The following is a 19,864-nucleotide window of genomic DNA, read 5'->3' as shown; positions in this document are numbered from 1 at the left end:
TTACCAAAGGAAGAATAAAGCATTTATCCTCCTCTATGAACTACGTTGCATCAACCCAGTGGTTGATAGAAGGAGTTTCTCTTTATAGAAGTGTTCCAGCTAATAAATGAAGTAAGAATTAGAGATTTGCCATTAATAGATTTAGACTCTTATCAAAGGCAAAAAAAGAAGCATGTAGACATTATGAGCCGTGTGATAGACATAAACAATTCCACCAATGAAGTAGTCTTTCAAAAAGAGAAAAGAACTCAAATCTATTAAGCTTCTAGTTCTGCCAATTTGTAGGAAATACAGGACAGGGAAACTGTTAAAGTATGCCATTGGGACGTAGTCAGCAAAATCCAAACTGTGGGAAGCTTAGACCCGAGTTCTTCAGCAAATTGCAGGAATAAAAATGGAGCTTTAATTTAAACCTTGACTTGAAGGATTAAAAGAAACTCAAAAAAGTATGTTGATGAATTTTATTGTATGGCTCTTATTTGACTCCTGATTCAAAGTTAGGATTTAATCAGAAATTGGACCACTGAATGAATATTTGATATTAAGGAATTGCTGCTCATGTTTTTTTAGGTGTGATAATAGTTTTGTTTGGAGGAAAAAGCATTCTTGCCTCTGAGATACATATTGAAATATTTTCAGGTGGAATGATATGTCTGGGACTTGGTTCAAAATAATCTGGGAGGAGCAGGAGTAGGTTGGGATATAGATTAAATAAGATTGAACATGAGTTGTTTGTTGTTGAAGATGGGTAATGTAATGCGGGCCTGGGGGTTCGTTATATTCCTCTGCTTTTGTATAGGTTTGCAATTTTCCATAATAAAAAGTTAAAAATGTTTTTGGGATCAACGTATCACTATATACAGTCTAAGTTAAGTATATGTGCTGATTTTGCTACAGAGTTAGAGAAAGTGTTCCTCATGAATCTTTAATATATTCAGAATTACTCATTACCTTTACCTTTTCAGTGTTGATTAAGGTTTGCATTTACTATACTATAGGAATACCTTGCTTGATCAGTTGTTCTCTACCTTGGCTGCAGATGAGGAGGTTGTAAAAGATATGGATATCCTGACCCCATCTTCAGGGGGTCTGGTTTAATTGGCCTGGGATGGAGTCCAGGCACCTTTTAGAAGGTGAATTTTTAATATACTGCCAGGGTTGAAAATCATTGCTCTAGATATATCCGTATGTCTGACTATATAGTAAGACAATTTCAGAACTATTTGGGTGAAATTATTTAATGATTAGTATCTCCTTGAAGTAACATATTGTATACTAAGTATATAGCTCTAGTTACCTATTTTGCTGGGTATACAGTTCTAGTTATTGAGGTATGTATTTTCTTTTCTGTAGGCGCTTGCTGCCTCTTCCTGCAATTATTTTTTAGAAGGGTTAAGCTGATTAATCGTGAATAAAGTAGGGCCAGTAATTAGAGGTATTCAGCTCAAAGCTGGAGCATGCCCAATTTTTTTTTAAAAATTCAGTTTTATTGAGATATATTCACATACCATACAGTCCTCCATGATGAACATCTGTTCACAGTATCTTCATATAGTTGTGCATTCATCACCCCAATCTATTTTTGAACATTTTCCTTACACCAGAAAGAATAAGAATAAAAAATAAAAGTAAAAAAGAACTCCCAAATCATTCCCCCTATCCCACACTATTTTTCATTCAGTTTTTGTCCCCATTCTTCTACTCATCCTTGCAGACACTGGATAAAGGGAGTGCAATCCACAAGGTTTTCACAATCACACTGACACGCATTGTAAGCTACATTGTTATACAATCATCTTGAAGAGTCAAGACTACTGGGTTGGAGGTTGATAGTTTCAGGTATTTACTTCTAGCTATTCCAACACATTAAAACCTAAAAAGGGTTATCTATATAGTGCCTAATAGATATGCACCAGAGTGACCTCTTGACTCCATTTGATATCTCTCAGCCACTGAAACTTTATTTTGTTTCATTTCGCATCCCCCCTTTTGGTCAAGCAGATGTTCTCAATCCCACGATGCCTGGTCCAGATTCATCCCCAGGAGTCATATCCTGCATTGCCAGGGAGATTTACACCCCTGGGAGTCAGGTCCTACGTAGGGGGGAGGGCAGTGAATTTACCTGCTGAGCTGGCAGGCCCAATTTTTTATTTATCTCTTCTGGACCCTTTTTGCTCTTATATGAGAAGTTATTTTCATTGAAGTTTATGTCGCCATGAGAGGGTACTAAATATCAGACTTTAAAAATGAAAGAAATGAGATTTAATTGTACTAGAAAATGTAATTGAAAGTCTAAAATTGTGTCAAAATAAAAAGTTATAATTGGGAAGTTAATCTGGTGAAGTCCTAACTTTCTCTAAGTAACTGTTTTGTAATTTTTAGGCTGTTACCCTTGACCCAAATTTTCTGGATGCTTATATCAATTTAGGAAATGTCTTGAAAGAGGCACGCATTTTTGACAGGTGAGAGAATGTTCTATTTGATAAATTTTCCTGAGTCTTTGTTGTTTTGATACCTGAGAGTTTGGACTGAAATTTTGACAATGGTCCATTGAAAATAAAATTTCCTTTTCTAGATATGTTGATTTTCCCTGCTCATAATGTCTGCTGTGTTACCTTTTATCTATACATATTGTAGCTTGACTTTCATTGTTGACTTTTCTGAAAGCCATTATCCTTATCACTGGGAATTTAGTTGGAATTTCCTTGATTGTAAAATTGTTGACATGGTTATCTCTTAGGCTGTATTATTTCTGTGATCTGACTCAGAAAGCTAAATAAATCATCCTGCCTTTTAACTATTTTTGTTGTCAAAGGAAAGCCTTATTTTCCTTTGTGGGAATAGAAAAATTTTCAGTGTAGAAGTACATTTTGTAAAGTTGCAAGTTTGATTTGAGGTTAAGTATAGTATAACATGAATTAATTATAATTAATTACAGTTAATTGATAGACTTTGGCATAGTGTAGCATGAATTAATTATAACAAAGCATCCATTAAAAGTTAGTTGCATTTTGTGTGTGTTTGTATATGTGTTGTTGTTTTATTTTTTTTTATTTACAGAGCTGTTGCAGCTTACCTTCGTGCCCTAAGCTTGAGTCCAAATCATGCAGTGGTGCACGGCAACCTGGCTTGTGTATACTATGAGCAAGGCCTGATAGATCTGGCAATAGACACCTACAGGCGAGCTATTGAACTGCAACCACATTTCCCTGATGCTTACTGCAACCTAGCCAATGCTCTCAAAGAGAAGGGCAGTGTAAGGATTTTTACTCGGTTTATTTCTTTGTTACCTGATAGGATTAAAATAGCCTTTTTTTGTGCACATTGTTAATAAGTAATGAGACGGTAAATTGTTTTACTTTGGAGTTTTGGTTGAGGGAAAGAATACTGAAAGTAATTTTTCTGGAATATTGCCAGCCATTAGGTTTAACTAAATTGTTGGGCTTGTTGGAAAAATATCAGTGGTGGCTCTGTGATTCTTCTGTATAGATTTTTAATTGTTTGTTCTGTCTTCTAGGTTGCTGAAGCAGAAGATTGTTATAACACAGCTCTCCGTCTGTGTCCCACCCATGCAGACTCTCTGAATAACCTAGCCAATATCAAAAGAGAACAGGGAAACATTGAAGAGGCAGTTCGCTTATATCGTAAAGCATTAGAAGTATGTTGAGGATGGTGTGGCTGGGTCTTTTGTAAGTGGTTGGTAGTAGAGGGAAAGCAGTTAAGTTTGCCATGTCATCCACTTCTTTTGTAGAAATAGATAGTAGTTGAATAATTTAAAAGAGGTAGTCATTGAGCCAATAATTGAGTACCTGAGTGTTCTAGATTGCTAATGTTGTCAGAATGCAAAATACCAGACATGGATTGGCTTTTATAAAGGGGGTTTATTTGGTTACAAAGTTACAGTCTTATGGCCATGCAATGTCCAAACAAAGGCATCAACAGGTAGGGTACCTTCACTGAAGAACACCAATGGTGTCTGGAAAACCTCTGTTAGCTGGGAAGGCATGTGGCTGGTATCTGCTTGCTCCTAGGTTACGTTTCAAAATAGCATTCTCCAGAATTCTCTCTTGGCTGCAGCTGCTCCGAGTTCCTTCTGTTTGTCAGCTCTTTTATATGGCTCCAGTGATTTAATTAAGACCCACCCTGAATGGGTGGGGCAACACCTCCATGGAAATTATCCAATCAGAGGTCTTGCCCACAGTTGATTGAGTCACATCTCCATGGAAACAATCAGTAGGTTCCAACCTAATCAACACTAATACATCTGCCCCACAAGATTGCAATAAAGAATATGGTGTTTTGGGGGACATAATACATCCAAACCAGCACATTGAGGCACCGTGTGAGGTGCTGTGTGACATTCAAGAAAATCCTACATTCAGAATTCGTTATTTTATGGGTAGATAAGATAATTACACGGTAATCCACAGTTCGAGAGAAGTTACCAATAAGTATATAATTTCAGTGTCTAATGGCTATTATGGTGGTTAGGTGTAATAGGAGTTTTTTTTTAAATCTTCATTTTATTGAGATATATTCACATACCACGCAGTCATACAAAACAAATTGTACATTCGATTGTTCACAGTACCATTACATAGTTGTACATTCATCACCTAAACCAATCCCTGACAGCTTCATTAGCACAAGGTGTAATAGGAGTTTACGAGAGATTTCAGTGGTGCTGCAGTGGTCGGCATAAACTAAGAGAAGAAGAGGTTTACCTCATATTTTAAAACAAGGAGAGGTATAAATAAAGGAAGAGGCAAAGTTTGAACTACTAGGCCTTGAAATGAATAGACTTGGAAAAAGTGGAAAGAAATTTAGAGGATGTAAAGGTATTTGAACAAAGTTCTTGAGGTATGGTAAGTATTACTGCTGTTTTAGTTTTTTTTTTTTTTTTTTTTTTTAAACCTGAATTATGATCTTGACTCCTTATAGGTCTTCCCAGAGTTTGCCGCTGCCCATTCGAATTTAGCAAGTGTACTGCAGCAGCAGGGAAAACTTCAGGAAGCTCTGATGCATTATAAGGAGGCTATTCGGTAAGAGGCCCATATATAGCCTTATTTTTTTCTTTTCAGTTATCATTTAATTTTTAAATGTTTGGCATTTTGCACATTCAAAACGTGCTAAAATGATGTTAATAACAACAGAATGAATAAACATTAAAGGAGGTTAAAGATTCTTGTTCTAGAGACATGAAACCTTTATCCCCTCATTTAGAATCAGTCCTACCTTTGCTGATGCCTACTCTAACATGGGAAATACTCTAAAGGAGATGCAGGATGTACAGGGAGCCTTGCAGTGTTACACTCGTGCCATCCAGATTAACCCTGCATTTGCAGATGCCCACAGCAATCTCGCTTCCATTCATAAGGTACTACTCTTTACTATAATGCAAGCATGTTAGCACCTAATGTTTGATTTTAGGAAACTTCTTACCATCCCATTTTACTTATTTCTAGGATTCAGGCAATATTCCAGAAGCGATAGCTTCTTATCGCACTGCTCTGAAACTTAAACCTGATTTTCCTGATGCTTATTGTAACTTGGCTCATTGCCTACAGGTAAGAAATAATAGGCCAATAATGGGCTTTTTAGCATTGTAATCACTTTTTCATTGTTATATATCGTGATCATCCAGGCCTGACTTTGGAGACAGTATTTTTTAATAGGTTATCTTACATTACTTTAGGCCAAAGACACATGAAATGTTAAATCCTAGGCTAGGGTTTTCTGGATAATAATTTCTTTTTGCTTCCTCTAGATTGTCTGTGATTGGACAGACTATGATGAAAGAATGAAGAAGTTGGTCAGTATTGTGGCTGACCAGTTAGAGAAGAATAGGTTGCCTTCTGTGCATCCTCATCATAGTATGCTATATCCTCTTTCTCATGGTTTCAGGAAGGCTATTGCTGAGAGACATGGTAACCTCTGCTTGGATAAGGTGGGATTCTTTTGTTTTAGTATATTTGTTGTAAAATAAAACACAGGTACAGAAAACTACTCAAATAAAATATATGGCTTAACAAATGACCATAAGGTGAACAGCACCCAAGATGAGGAATGAAACTTTGTCAGCCATCCCAGAAGCCCCTTCCATGTGCCCTGTTTTTTTTAATGATACTTTATTGAGATATATTCACACACCATGTAATCCATCCTAAGTATACAATCAGTGGCTCACAGTATCATCATATAGTTGCACATTCATTGCCACAATCAATTTTAGAACATTTTCATTACTCCAAAATAAAGAAAAAAAAATTAAAAAGAACACCCAAAACATCCCAAACCCCTTACCCCCCCTATTATTTATATATTTTTTTGTTTTTATTTTATTACTCATCTGCCCATACATTGGATAAAGGGACTGTCAGTCACAAGGTTTTCACAATCACACCGTCACACAATAAAAGCTAGATATACAGTCGTCATCAAGAATCAAGTCTACTGGATTACAGTTCAACAGCTTCAGGTATTTCCTTCTAGCTATTCTAATACACTGGAAACTAAAAAAGAATATATAATGCATAAGGATAACCTTCACAATGACCTCAACTCTATTTGAAGTCTTTTAGCCACTGAAACTTTAAGTTGAAAACCATAATGTTTAATGAAATGTTTAGTTTTTTTAACTTTTTATTTTGAAATGCTTTGAAATTTACACAACAGTTACAAAAATAATACAAAGCCCTTACAGAGAACTCTAACATACCCTTGTCTCCCCAGATACCCAGATCTACCAATTTTAACATTATGCCACTTTTGCCGTAGCATTCTATCCATCCATCCAGCTGTATATCTATCCATCCATTTTCTGAATACTTTGAGTGTCGGTTGTATATATCATACTCCTTGAACACTTACTATAATCTGCCAAGTACAGTTCCTAAGAACAGGATATTCACTATGTAACCACCTTAAGTGCAGTTATCAAGTTCAGGAAATTGAACACATATAAAGCCTCTAGTCTGTATTCCAATTTTTTCATATGTCCCAAAAATGTCTTTTTGGGGTCTTTTCTCTTCCACTATTAGATCCTGTTCAGGATTATGCATTGCATTTAATTGTCACTGTCTCTCTAGTTGTTTTTTTTTTCAATTGTGGGAACATACATATATAACATAAGCTTTACCATTTTAGCCACTCCCACGTATAACTTTCAGTGAGATTAACCACATTCACAGTGTTGCCCTACTCACCATCATCCATTACCAGAACTTTCCCATCACCCCAAACAGAAACTCTACTCCCATTAGGCATTAACTCCCCATTGCCCCTGCTCCCCTCCTTTGGCAACCTGTATTCTAATTTCTGTCTCTGTGAACTTGCGTATTTTCTTTGTAGTTACCATGGGGCTTAAATACCAAAATTACGATAGTACTGGCATTTATATTTACTCATGTTGTCACCTTTACCAGAGATCTTTATTTCTTCATGTGACTTTGATCTGATATTACTGTCTTTTCCTTTCAACCTGCAGGACTCTCTTTAGCATCTCTTGTAGGGCCTGTCTAGTGGTGACAAGCTCCCTTACCTTTTGTTTATCTGGAAATGTCTTAATCTCTCCCTCATTTTTAAAAAGTTTTTTTAAATTCAGTTTTATTGGGATATATTCACATACCCTACAGTCATCCACAGTGTACAATCAGTTGTTCACAGTACCATCATATAGTTGTGCATTCATCACCTCCCTCAGTTTTGAAAAACAGTTTAGCTAGATATAGAATTCTTGGTAGCAGATTTTTGCTTTCAGCACTTTAGATATGTCATCCTATTGCCTTCTTGCCTCCATGGTTTCCAGTGAGAAATTGGCACTTAATCTTATTGAGGCTGCCTTGTATCTGGCATGTTGCTTCTCTTGCAGCTTTCAGAATTCTCTTTTTCTCTGGCATTCAACGGTTTGATTATAATATGCTGCTGTGTGGGTCTTTTGGGATATATCCTGTTTGGAGTTTGTTGAGTGTCTTGGATATGTATACTCATGTCTTTCATTCAACTTGGGAAGGTTTCAGTCATTATTCTTTGAATATTCTCTCTTCTCCTTTCTTCTCCCTTTGGGACTCCCGCAGTGTGTATGTTGGTATGCCTGATGGTATCCCACAGGTTCCTCAGGCTCTCTTTACTTTTCATTCTTTCTTCTGCTCCTCAGACTGAATGTTTTTCATTATCCTATCTTCAAGTTCACTCATCTTTCTGCCAGCTCCAATCTGCTATTGAACCCCTCTAGGGAATTTTTAATTTGTTACTGCTGTCTTCACCTCTGTTTTGACTCCTTTTCATAATTTCCATCTCTCTATTGATATTCTCTTTGTGTTCATTGTGTCGTTTTCCTGATTTCCTTTAGTTCTTTTCCATGTTCTCCTTTAGCTCTTTGAGCCTATTTAGGACCATTTTTTAAATGAGTCTTTGTTATGTCCCAGGTCTGGGCCTCCTTGTTGATGGTTTCTGATGCTTTAATATTCTCCTTTGTCTGGGCCATTGCTCCCTGTTTCTTTTGATGTTTTGTAATCTTTTGTTGAAGCCTGGATCTTCTGATATTTTAATGTGTTATTGCTAGGATTTGGTCTGAGGTATCTATTCCTTAAGCTTGTATCCAGATTGTGTTATAACAGAGCTTTTCCTGAATGTTAGGAGCTAAGACACACATACATATACAAAGGAAAAAAAGAAAACACCTTTCCCTATCTTTGCAGTTTGACCTGTGCAAGTGTTCTTCCTCAAGGCTTAGCCATGCCATGAGTTTAGAGAATAGCCCAAGGCTAAAGTGTAGGTGCCTTCCTGATCCTTTCTATGCATGGGACTTGTCTTGGACTTATGCATGTGGCCCTAGAAATTCCATTTACATGGATACAAATGTCCCCTCTTCCCTAGGAAACATTTTCTTCACTATTCTGGACACTGTACTATATGTCCTACAGCCAGCTGTCCCTTGTCTCAGGCAACCACGACCTGACTGCAATTCCACAGCATTGTGTAGGATTCTGTAGCTGCCTTGTACATGCAAGGCAAGTTCTCGGATGACGAGCCAGTGTCGAATGTCCTGGTTCACTCCCTTAGGCTGTCACCACAGAGATTGGGCCAGATACACATGCTCCCAGTATGTGCAGGAGGGTTACTTTGCTCCCTCCAGAACTGGGACCAGGGACCCACCCCAGGAGCATGGGCCAGCTCTACACAGAGCTGATGAGTGGGTAGGGAAGGGGCACCATGAGATCCTACCACTTTTTTTTTTTTTTTTTTTAATCTTCATTTTATTGAGATATATTCACATACCACGCAGTCATACAAAACAAATCGTACATTCGATTGTTCACAGTACCATTACATAGTTGTACATTCATCACCTAAATCAATCCCTGACACCTTCATTAGCACACACACAAAAATAACAAGAATAATAATTAAAGCCTACCACTTTTTTTTAAACAGTTTTATTGAGATAAATTCATGCCATATAGTCCATCCAAACTGTTTTCTGATATATTTACAGAGTTGTGCTTTCATCACCACAGTTAATTCTAGAACATTTTCACCCTGAGGAGGATCCACCATGTTATACAGTCCCATGTGTCATTCTCTGGCTTTCCTTCTAGTGACATACATGACTCCAAACTTTCTCTTTCAACCACAATCACACCCATATAACATCGCTGTTAGGTAGGCTCACTATAATGTGCCCCTATCCCCTCCATCCATTTCCAAACATTTACAGCCAACCTTACTACATATTGTGCACAAATTAAGCATCAGCTTCTCATTCTCTACCCTCATTCTATCTTCTGGTGATCTGTGTTCTAGATACTAACACCATGAGTTTGCTAGTTATATTTAGTTCATATTGGTGAGGTCGTACAATATTTATCCTTTTGTGTCTGACTTATTTCACTCAAAATAGTGTCCTCAAGGTTCATCTGTGTAGTCACATGCATCATGACTTCCTTTCTTCTTACAGCCACATAATATTCCATCTTGTATATATACCACATTTTGTTTATCCATTCATAGGTTGATGGGCACCTGGGTTGTTTCCATTTTTTGGCAATTGTAAATAATGCTGTTATGAACATGGGTGTGCAAGTGTCTGTTTGCATTCCTGTTTTCAGTTCTTCTGAGAATATACCTAGTAGTGGGGTTGCTGGATATCCTACCACTTTTAATTGGCCTTTTTCTTGATTTGACACTTGCCCTGTTACTGCAGTTATTTAACTTTTTTCTGGGGCTTTGAGAAAGATGTTTCTGCCAGTTGGTGGTTGTTAAAGCTCCAGTGTTTGTTTTTTATGTCCTACTTTGAGAGCTAGATTGCTACTTGATGAAATGTTAGAATTTGCTTGGCAGAATAGATAGGGGTGTTGGGTGTAATTTTGTTTTTTAAAATGCTCCCTTATAGAAATTTCTAAAATGTAGGGTTCATCATTTTCTGCCCACACTACCTCATTCCTATAAGTTTCAGATTTGCTGGGGGTATTTCATAGGCCTCAGAAATAGGTCAAAGTATGAAGCCTATAAACTGCTAAAGTTGCATTCAACTAGCTTCAAGAATTAAATGATGTGTTCTAAGCAAACCTTTCCCAACAGTTGTGAGGTGTAGGTTTTAGGTTGTATTTTTAGTCATTTTGCCTAGATGAAAATGTATATATTAGCCTCAACTTTACTAACAAGCATTGGATTCTGTTGATAGATTAATGTTCTTCATAAACCACCATATGAACATCCCAAAGACTTGAAGCTCAGTGATGGTCGACTGCGTGTAGGATATGTGAGTTCAGACTTTGGGAATCATCCCACTTCTCACCTTATGCAGTCTATTCCAGGCATGCACAATCCTGATAAATTTGAGGTAAGAATAGTGTTTCTCTAGACTCACTGTTTTGTTTTGAAACAAAACAAAACACAATGGTGGCTTTATTGTCACCATTAGGTGTTAAACCCTGTATCTTTTGGAAAGATTGAGGCTATTAAATATACCGTATGCTGCCTTTCAGGTATTTTGTTATGCTCTGAGCCCAGATGATGGCACAAATTTCCGAGTGAAGGTGATGGCAGAAGCCAATCATTTCATTGATCTTTCTCAGGTAGGCGAAACTCTTAAACACTTCTAAGTTGTTATTTTGAGCAAATATTAAATAAAACTATTGGTGTCTGGTTTGGATTTTTGATGGTAGGTATTAAATACCAACTACTACATATGGGCAGTTGCTTTTATTTTATATCCTTGGTCATTTACATTTATCATAGGCATTGGATTTGGCTGAGTTTGCAAACGGATTGGAAATGTTTTATATTTGTGCTTGGACATATAACTTTTCTGGGTATTAAGCCAACATTTGTGACAGTAGATATTTTATAAATAAATTCAACAAGGTAGTTGTTTGGAAGAAGAGGTCACTTATAGAAAATGTCTACTGTGGTTCATCTATATTCATGGGCCTTTGTCTTTGGTTATTTTTATTTCTCTCTTTTCTCTAATGTAGTTCTTCTAGGAGCACATGTTTTATGATAAATTAAGATTGAATCCTGTGGGGGAAGTAATTTACTGAGGATGTAGATGAGAGTTTTTTTTAGACTGTATTGGCCGTTTTGATGACTAACAGAGATAATATGCAATATGTAGTAATATAGGAATCATGGAAGTCCTGGCAGAAGAGTTGTGAGACTTGTCATTTAATAAATAGTAGACACCAATGTCTTTTTTTTAAAGCAGTTTTTTTTCACACACCCTACATCCATCCAATGTGTACAATCTTTGGCTGTCAGTATAATCACAGAGTTGTGCTTTCATCACCACAATCAATTTTAGAAGATTTTCATTGCTCCCAAAAGAAAAACCCCACACTCCTTCTGCCTTCTTATTATCAGCACTTAGCATTGGTCTGGTACATTTGTTACAGTAGATGGAAGAATATTATAATACTACTGTTAACTATAGTCCATAGTTTGCTTTAGGTATATTTCTTCCCATACATTATTATATATTTTATTATTAAACACCTTGTAATAGTGACATACATTTGTTCTGGTTCATGGAAGAACGTTCTTATGTTTGTACTATTAACCACCCACAGTAGGGTCCACTGTTTTACAGTCCCATGTTTCATCCTCTAGGTTTCCTTCTAATGGCATACACTACCCTAAACTTCCCCTTTCAACCACAATCACACACACAATTCAGCGCTGTTAATTACACCCACAATAATGGCATCAGCATCTTTTTCAGTATAGCTGTTGCTTCAGAAGTATACCTGACCATTTTTTTATGTATTTTTGGGCTCTTTGTGACTAAAAAGCATACCACCCTCTCTACCTCTGAGATCTTCAGGGACTCACTGCTTACTGACTGAAGTCTAAACTCTTCGGCATGGCCTTCAAACCCTTCCTAGTTTGATCACAACCTTATTCATCAGTATTCTCACCAATTGTTTACCCTTATGTATACCCAATGCCAGATATAAATGAACTACTCATCATTGTATAAATCTACCATGCACTTTCTGGTTCTTTATTCATACTGTTCTCTACCAAGATTGTATTCTATCAGACTCCCTCAAACTCCCATCCATTTCAAATTCCAACTCCTCTTTGAAGCCTTGTTACTCGTACCTTCAATCCAGAAGTAAATTCTCCTTCCTCTGTGTTCTGTAATGTTTCCAGCCCATTTGTATGGCACTTAACTGTATTTCTACCTTGTAATAATGTAGTTAATTTGTGTTTTTATCACTTTTACATTTGGGAATCTGTGGATTCCCTTTAATGCTATTAAAACAAATTGAATTCAAGGAGAGGCTAGGCCTCCCTGTATTTGTGCCTAAGAGTCTCCTCCTGAATGCCTCTTTGTTGCTCAGATGTGGCCCTCTCTCTCTGGCTAAGCCAACTTGAAAGGTGAAATCACTGCCCTCCCCCCTACGTGGGATCAGACACCCAGGGAAGTGAATCTCCCTGGCAACGTGGAATATGACTCCCAGGGAGGAATGTAGACCTGGCACCGTGGGACGGAGAACATCTTCTTGACCAAAAGGGGGATGTGAAAGGAAATGAAATAAGCTTCAGTGGCAGAGAGATTCCAAAAGGAGCCGAGAGGTCACTCTGGTGGGCACTCTTATGCACACTTTAGACAACCCTTTTTAGGTTCTAAAGAATTGGGGTAGCTGGTGGTGGATACCTGAAACTATCAAACTACAACCCAGAACCCATGAATCTCGAAGACAGTTGTATAAAAATGTAGCTTATGAGGGGTGACAATGGGATTGGGAAAGCCATAAGGACCAAACACCACTTTGTCTAGTTTATGGATGGATGTGTAGAAAAGTAGGGGAGGGAAACAGACAGACAAAGGTACCCAGTGTTCTTTTTTACTTCAATTGCTCTTTTTCACTCTAATTATTATTCTTGTTATTTTTGTGTGTGTGCTAATGAAGGTGTCAGGGATTGATTTAGGTGATGAATGTACAACTATGTAATGGTACTGTAAACAATCGAAAGTACAATTTGTTTTGTATGGCTGCGTGGTATGTGAATATATCTCAATAAAATGATGATTTAAAAAAAAAAAAAAAAAAAAAAAAAGTCATTTGGTAAAACCCATGGAAAAATGTGGAATAGCAAATATGTTCTCCAATTCTGTGACTTGTTTGTTCATTTCAACAGTTTCTCTCAAAGAACACATGTTAATATGATGAAAAACAATTTTCTCCTGTTTCATTTATTTGGCATTTTATCTATAAAATGAGATTAAACCATGGTCACACAGATGTCCTATGTTTACTTTAGAATTTTTATAGTGTTAGGTGTTATAAGTTCTAGTTTGAGAGAAATTTATATATGCTGCAATGATGAGTTAATGCCTTATATTTTGGCAAAAGACTATTCAATTTTTTCAGCAACAATCTTTGATTTTAGGACTACTTCCCCTATGGATATCCCTTGGATATCTTCATCAAAATAAAAAATCATCAAAAATCAATTGACCAAATCAGTAGCCTTGATTCTTCAAGATGATTGTATAACTACACAGCTTTCATAGTGTGACTGTATGACTGTGAATACCTTATGGCTCACACTCCCTTTATCCAGTGTATGGACAGATAAGAAAAATGGGGCAAAAATTAAATACATAATGGGGAGAATGGGGGGATAGAATGTTTTGTGTGTTCTTTTTTATTTTAATTTTTATTCTCATTTTTATTTATTTATTTTTTTTTTTTGGAGTAATGAAAATGCTCATAAATTGATTTTGGTGATAAATGCACAAGTATATGATGGTAATGTGAACAACTGATTTTACACTTTGTATGATTGTATGGTATGTGAATATATCTCAATAAAATCAAATAAAAAATCAATTGATCACAAAAAAAAAAAAAAAAAAAAAAAAACAAATTGAATTCATCTGAAATTATATGCAGTGAGTTCTTACTTTCTTATTCCATAGATTCCATGCAATGGAAAAGCAGCTGATCGTATTCATCAGGATGGAATACACATTCTTGTAAATATGAATGGTTACACCAAGGGTGCTCGAAATGAACTCTTTGCTCTCAGGCCAGCTCCTATTCAGGTAAAGGAATTAATAATAACCGCTAACAGTGTGTATCCTACTAAAAAGACAGTGATGTAGTTTCTTTCCTCAGGTTAACTGGCCTTTGAAATAATAGGGTAGACATGCTTGACTATAAAGCATAACCCTTGAAATGCCTAGGGACAAAGAATTTTGAGTGTAGAACACAATGCCTATAGGTAGATGGGTACATGCAGTTCGTGGTTGGGTATAAATAGTTGCTTTATCTTGCAGATTGGAAAAATTTTAGCAGTTAGAAGGTTGGCCTGGTTAGTCTTAAAATACTACTTGATTGCTCTTGGCTGAAGAAGTCAACCTTCCTTCCTTCATTCGTTTACTCACTTAAGGTTGGAGCCTTTGGTGATGTTTCTAATCAGTTTTGGTCTGATTTTTTTTTCAAAAGGCAATGTGGCTGGGATACCCTGGGACTAGTGGTGCACTTTTCATGGATTATATCATCACTGATCAGGAAACTTCGCCAGCTGAAGTTGCTGAGCAGTATTCTGAGAAACTGGCTTATATGCCCCATACTTTCTTTATTGGTGATCATGCTAATATGTTCCCTCACCTGAAGGTAGGTAGAAAACAATGCTATGGGGGAATTTTAAAGAACCATGGTTGTTTTATTTCCTTTCTGTTGTTCATATGCATCCTAAAAGACATGTCTGAAACTTTTTTCCATCAGAAAAAAGCAGTCATTGATTTTAAGTCCAATGGACACATTTATGACAATCGGATTGTTCTGAATGGCATCGACCTCAAAGCATTTCTTGATAGTCTCCCAGATGTGAAAATTGTCAAGGTCAGAGCTTAGTCAATATTTTCATTAAAGCGAAGTTCGCTGCATTTGGGATCTTTTTCCTATTGATGCATTTTGTATCATTTTTTTTAGATGAAATGTCCTGATGGAGGAGACAATGCGGACAGCAGTAGTACAGCTCTTAATATGCCTGTTATTCCTATGAATACTATTGCTGAAGCAGTTATCGAAATGATTAACAGAGGACAGATTCAGATAACAATTAACGGATTCAGTATTAGCAATGGACTGGCAACTACCCAGGTGAGAAGAGAAAAATTGTCAAGATCATAGTACGTACCACCAAGCATGCATTATCTTCTCTAGACCTCATAATAACTCCATTAATTTTAGATGAACAAATGAGTTCAGTGGAAATTGGTATCCTACCTAGGTTTATCTAATTTTAAAAGTTGTGGATTCAGTCAGCAGGGTACTTAATGAGAGTCTGTTGTGTTAGTATATTGTTAACTCCCTGCCTGTGGCTTTACTCTTTTATCGATAGTGAGCTATCTGTAGGCACCATCCAGTTTCTTGCTTTTGTGACTCATCTTTTCCCTGACTAAATTCTAGTCATCTTAAGACTTACAGTTCAGATAGCTCCTTTGGGAATTCATTCTTATCTTTATCCCTATCCCCCACTCCACCCCCCACTCCATTGGTACCTGTCTTCTATGCTTCTGTAATATTTGGAATATATCATTACACTGAACACAACACTTTTTAATTCCCTGTATTTGTATTCTCCACTGAATTGAATTAGTTTAGGGGGTCTGTGTCTCAATCACAGTAATATAGTATGTCCTCACTAAATATATGTTGCCTGCATGAAAGTGGAATATGTAACTCTGTCAAGAGGTTGTAAGGCAAGGCTCTTTGATCTCTAGGAGTTAACGGTTGGGTTGGAATGTCCACACATCGTGGAATCGCTACATAAAAATGTAAGACAGTGCTCACACATGTGAGAATTGTATGCTAAGACTATAATTTTGTGCTGTAGAAGCTCAGAAATGGTTGATGATCAGTGTGAGGAGAGGCAGTTTGGAGAGAAGAGACCACTGGGAAGAGTAACTTAAGTTTAGCCTTGAAGAGTGGATGAGATTTAGAAGAGGACACTTCAGGCGTGAAGAAAAGAAATGAACAAAAGCTTGCTGTTGGGTTATTAATAGGGTTTTGAGGAGATCTTTTTTTGGCTAGAATGAAAAGTGTCATAATGCAATCCTACCCCCACCCTCAAAATTTAGGATAATGCTGTAATTTTTTCCCTGTTTTTAATTAATATCATGAGCATTTTCTCATATAGTTAGCTATATTATGAATATTTTTTTCATTAGAGTTCAGCAACATGACTTAATGGTTATACTATTTACAACTTATAGATTCTCAATTGATTAGAAATTGTCAGGCTATTATGACTTTAAATATTGTGATCATAATCTTTTCTTTGTTCTAGATCAACAATAAGGCTGCAACTGGAGAGGAGGTTCCCCGTACCATTATCGTAACCACCCGTTCTCAGTATGGGTTACCAGAAGATGCCATCGTGTACTGTAACTTTAATCAGTTATATAAAATTGACCCTTCTACTTTGCAGATGTGGGCAAATGTGAGTATCCATAGATTCATTATTTATAACTAGAGACTAGATTATATAGGCCATCTTGCTGAAGTTGGCCCTCCTATCCCCGTTCAAGAGCCTTTGTGCTCTTTTCTGATCGTGAGAAGAGTTGTGGATTTTTCAGCCATTTTTTGATTTCTCCTTCCAGTTTCTAAATAGCACATCATGAATCTTTTTACAAATTTTACATATTCAAAGTGTCCATTGGTCTAAACCACGGATCAGAAAACCTTTTCTTTAAGGGCCAGATTATAAATATTTTCACTCTGTCACATCTACTCAGTTTTCTGCAATTGTAGTGCAAAATCACCGTAGACAATATTTGTGAACAAGCATAGTTGTGTTCCAATAAAATTGTATTTACTAAAACAGGTAGCAGCAAATAAACTCATTATCCTCCCCCTACATGGGACATGACTTTCAGGGGTATAAGTCCCCCTGGCAACGTGGGACATGACTCCTAGGGATGAGCCTGGCCCTGGCATTGTGGGATTCACAGTTCCTTCTTGTCCAAAACGGGGGAAAGAAATGTAACAAAATAAGGTTTCAGTGGCTGAGAGATTTCAGATAGAGTTGAGAGGTCATTCTGGAGGTTACTCTTGTGCAAGCTTCAGCCAGATATTGCAAATTACCACAATATGCCAAGCCCCAACCAACAGTATTCCTGAAAACACTAAAGAAAACCCAGGCTCTGTCTAGGACTCTATGAAAGTTTTATTTATTAAGTTTATTTTTCAGAAACTTAAAACCTCCAGATTGCTCCTATGCCAGATAAGCCCTGAAACTTAGAGGTACCAGTCTCTCCCAGAACATCAACCAGTTGCATTCCCCTACCCCATAATGTCGACCCCCCTCCCCCTTCAACATGAAGAAGTTAGAATGGTCATTGCCCAAATATCCCTGAAGACTGAGAGAATGATCAAATGAGAGAGAGGAGTTGTGGCTGAGCAGTTAGGATTCAATAAATGATTACGACTACTGAATCATTATATAGATATTTCTTTTTAATTTTTCTTTTTAGTTTCTAGTGTATTAGAACAGCCAGAAGGAAATGCCTGAAATTGTGGAAATGTAAACCATACTATACTTTGAAATTTGCTCTATAACTACTTGCTAAACTGTACTTTGAAATTTATCACTTTTCTGCATATATGTAATATTTCACAATAAAAATTTTTTTTTTTTTAAATTGGTAGCAGGCCACATTGGGCCCATGGACTATAGTTTGCCAACCCCTCTTTAAACTGATAGCAGAAGCTTTCATATACATCTACCTATGTTTAACATTCTGGTAACATTGTAGAGTTGTAACCAGGAAGGAATTGATTTCTATACATTTCCCCCCTCAGTTTATCAGACCGCTTTGCTTAGGCAAGACCTCTGGATGGTTCTAATCTTTGCTATCCATAGCTGGCTCTTACTCTGTAGAGCAAAAGTGGCACGTTTTATCTTCAGGTAATCTGGGAATAATTTCTTGGTTGACTTTTTTTTTAACTTTTTATTTTGAAATACATTCAAACCTACAGGATAGTTAGAAAAATACTAACCCCATAAAGAGAACTCCAACATACCCCTATCTCCCCAGACATCCAGATGCACCAGTATTAACATTTTGCCACATTTGCCATATCATTCTATCCACCTATCTTTCAATCCGTCTATGAATCCATTTTCTGAACACTTGAGTGTAGATTGTATACATCGTGCTTCTCGAAGACTTAATACTTCCATATACATTTTCTAAGAACCACTGTAACCACTGTAAGTAGTCACTTACGTAATTCAAGAAGTTTAACACTAATATATTAAAATTGAAGTCTATATTCCATTTTTCCATATGTCCCAATATTGTACTTCTTTAAAAAACTTTATTTTGAAATAACTTAAAACTTAAAGGACAGTTGCAAAAATAACACAAACCCTGTGCAGAGAATTCCAACTTACCCCACAGCCCCCAGATCCCCAGGTCTATCAGTTTTAACAATTTGCCACCTTTGCCATATCATCCTATCTATCATCTATCTGTTCATCTTACCTATTTTCTGAACATTTGAGAGCAGGTTGCACATGTCATACTCCTTGAATACATAATATTTCCATGTACATTTCCTATGAACAAGGATAGTCACTTAAGTAATCAATCACCTTAAGTATAGTTATCAAGTTCAAGAAATTCAAGGTTAATATAAAGCTTGTGTTTTGTAGTCTGAATTTTTCTTATGTCCCAATAATGTCCTTTTGAGCCTTTTCTCCCCCATTCTTAGATCCTATCGAGTGTCATGTCTTGCAGTTAATTGTCATTATCTTTTTTAGAGTTTCCCTTTTTTTAAAGTTTAGAAACATATGCAAAATAAATCTTCCCGTCCCAACCCCTCCCAAGCATGCCATTCAGTGGGATTAATCACATTCACAATGTTGCAGTACCCTCGCCACCATCCATTACTAGAACTTTTCCTTCACCCCAAACAGAAACCCTACACTGATTTTGCATTAACTCCCTGTTGCCCCTGTCCCCCGTCCCTGGTAATCTGTACTCTGCTTTCTGTCTTTATGAGTTTGTATATTCCCTGTTGTTACCACAGGGCTTAAATTTAACATCCTAAATCTATGACAGTCTTGTTTGCTTTCATACCAACTTAACAATTTCAATAGCACACATAAACTACGTTCCCATACCCCTCCTTCCCCCCTTTTGTAGTTCATGTCACAAAATATATCTTTATACATAAGTTCAAAAACCATTGATTTATCATTACATGTTATGCATTTGCTTTTGAGATCCTGTAGGAAGTAAAAAGTGGAGTTACAAACCAAAAATACAATAGTACTGGTATTTATATTTTTACCCATGTCATTATCTTTACTGGAGATCTTTATTTCTTCGCATGGC

At 36.7% G+C, this 19,864-nt stretch overlaps 1 protein-coding gene across 3 annotated transcripts in view; it reads left to right on the top strand.

The window, feature by feature from the left end:
* The window catches only part of OGT (O-linked N-acetylglucosamine (GlcNAc) transferase), a 53,393-nt gene that overhangs the window by 12,465 nt on the left and 21,064 nt on the right, over positions 1-19,864 (top strand). For all 3 annotated transcript variants that reach the window (XR_005214758.1, XM_037822725.1, XM_037822726.1), the window contains exons 6-19: positions 2,383-2,462; positions 3,061-3,256; positions 3,518-3,658; positions 4,942-5,042; positions 5,224-5,377; positions 5,466-5,567; positions 5,768-5,947; positions 10,685-10,843; positions 10,989-11,078; positions 14,432-14,557; positions 14,961-15,131; positions 15,243-15,359; positions 15,450-15,620; positions 16,810-16,962. Coding sequence is in view for 2 of the 3 variants with exons in the window: in XM_037822725.1 (XP_037678653.1) it covers positions 2,383-2,462; positions 3,061-3,256; positions 3,518-3,658; positions 4,942-5,042; positions 5,224-5,377; positions 5,466-5,567; positions 5,768-5,947; positions 10,685-10,843; positions 10,989-11,078; positions 14,432-14,557; positions 14,961-15,131; positions 15,243-15,359; positions 15,450-15,620; positions 16,810-16,962 (1,941 nt within the window). In the remaining variant the exon portion in view is untranslated. The remainder of the gene's footprint in view (positions 1-2,382; positions 2,463-3,060; positions 3,257-3,517; positions 3,659-4,941; positions 5,043-5,223; positions 5,378-5,465; positions 5,568-5,767; positions 5,948-10,684; positions 10,844-10,988; positions 11,079-14,431; positions 14,558-14,960; positions 15,132-15,242; positions 15,360-15,449; positions 15,621-16,809; positions 16,963-19,864) is intronic.

This window comes from Choloepus didactylus, chromosome Y (assembly GCF_015220235.1).
Source record: "Choloepus didactylus isolate mChoDid1 chromosome Y, mChoDid1.pri, whole genome shotgun sequence".
NCBI lineage: Eukaryota > Metazoa > Chordata > Mammalia > Pilosa > Megalonychidae > Choloepus > Choloepus didactylus.
This window is presented reverse-complemented; position numbering and strand designations above follow the sequence as displayed.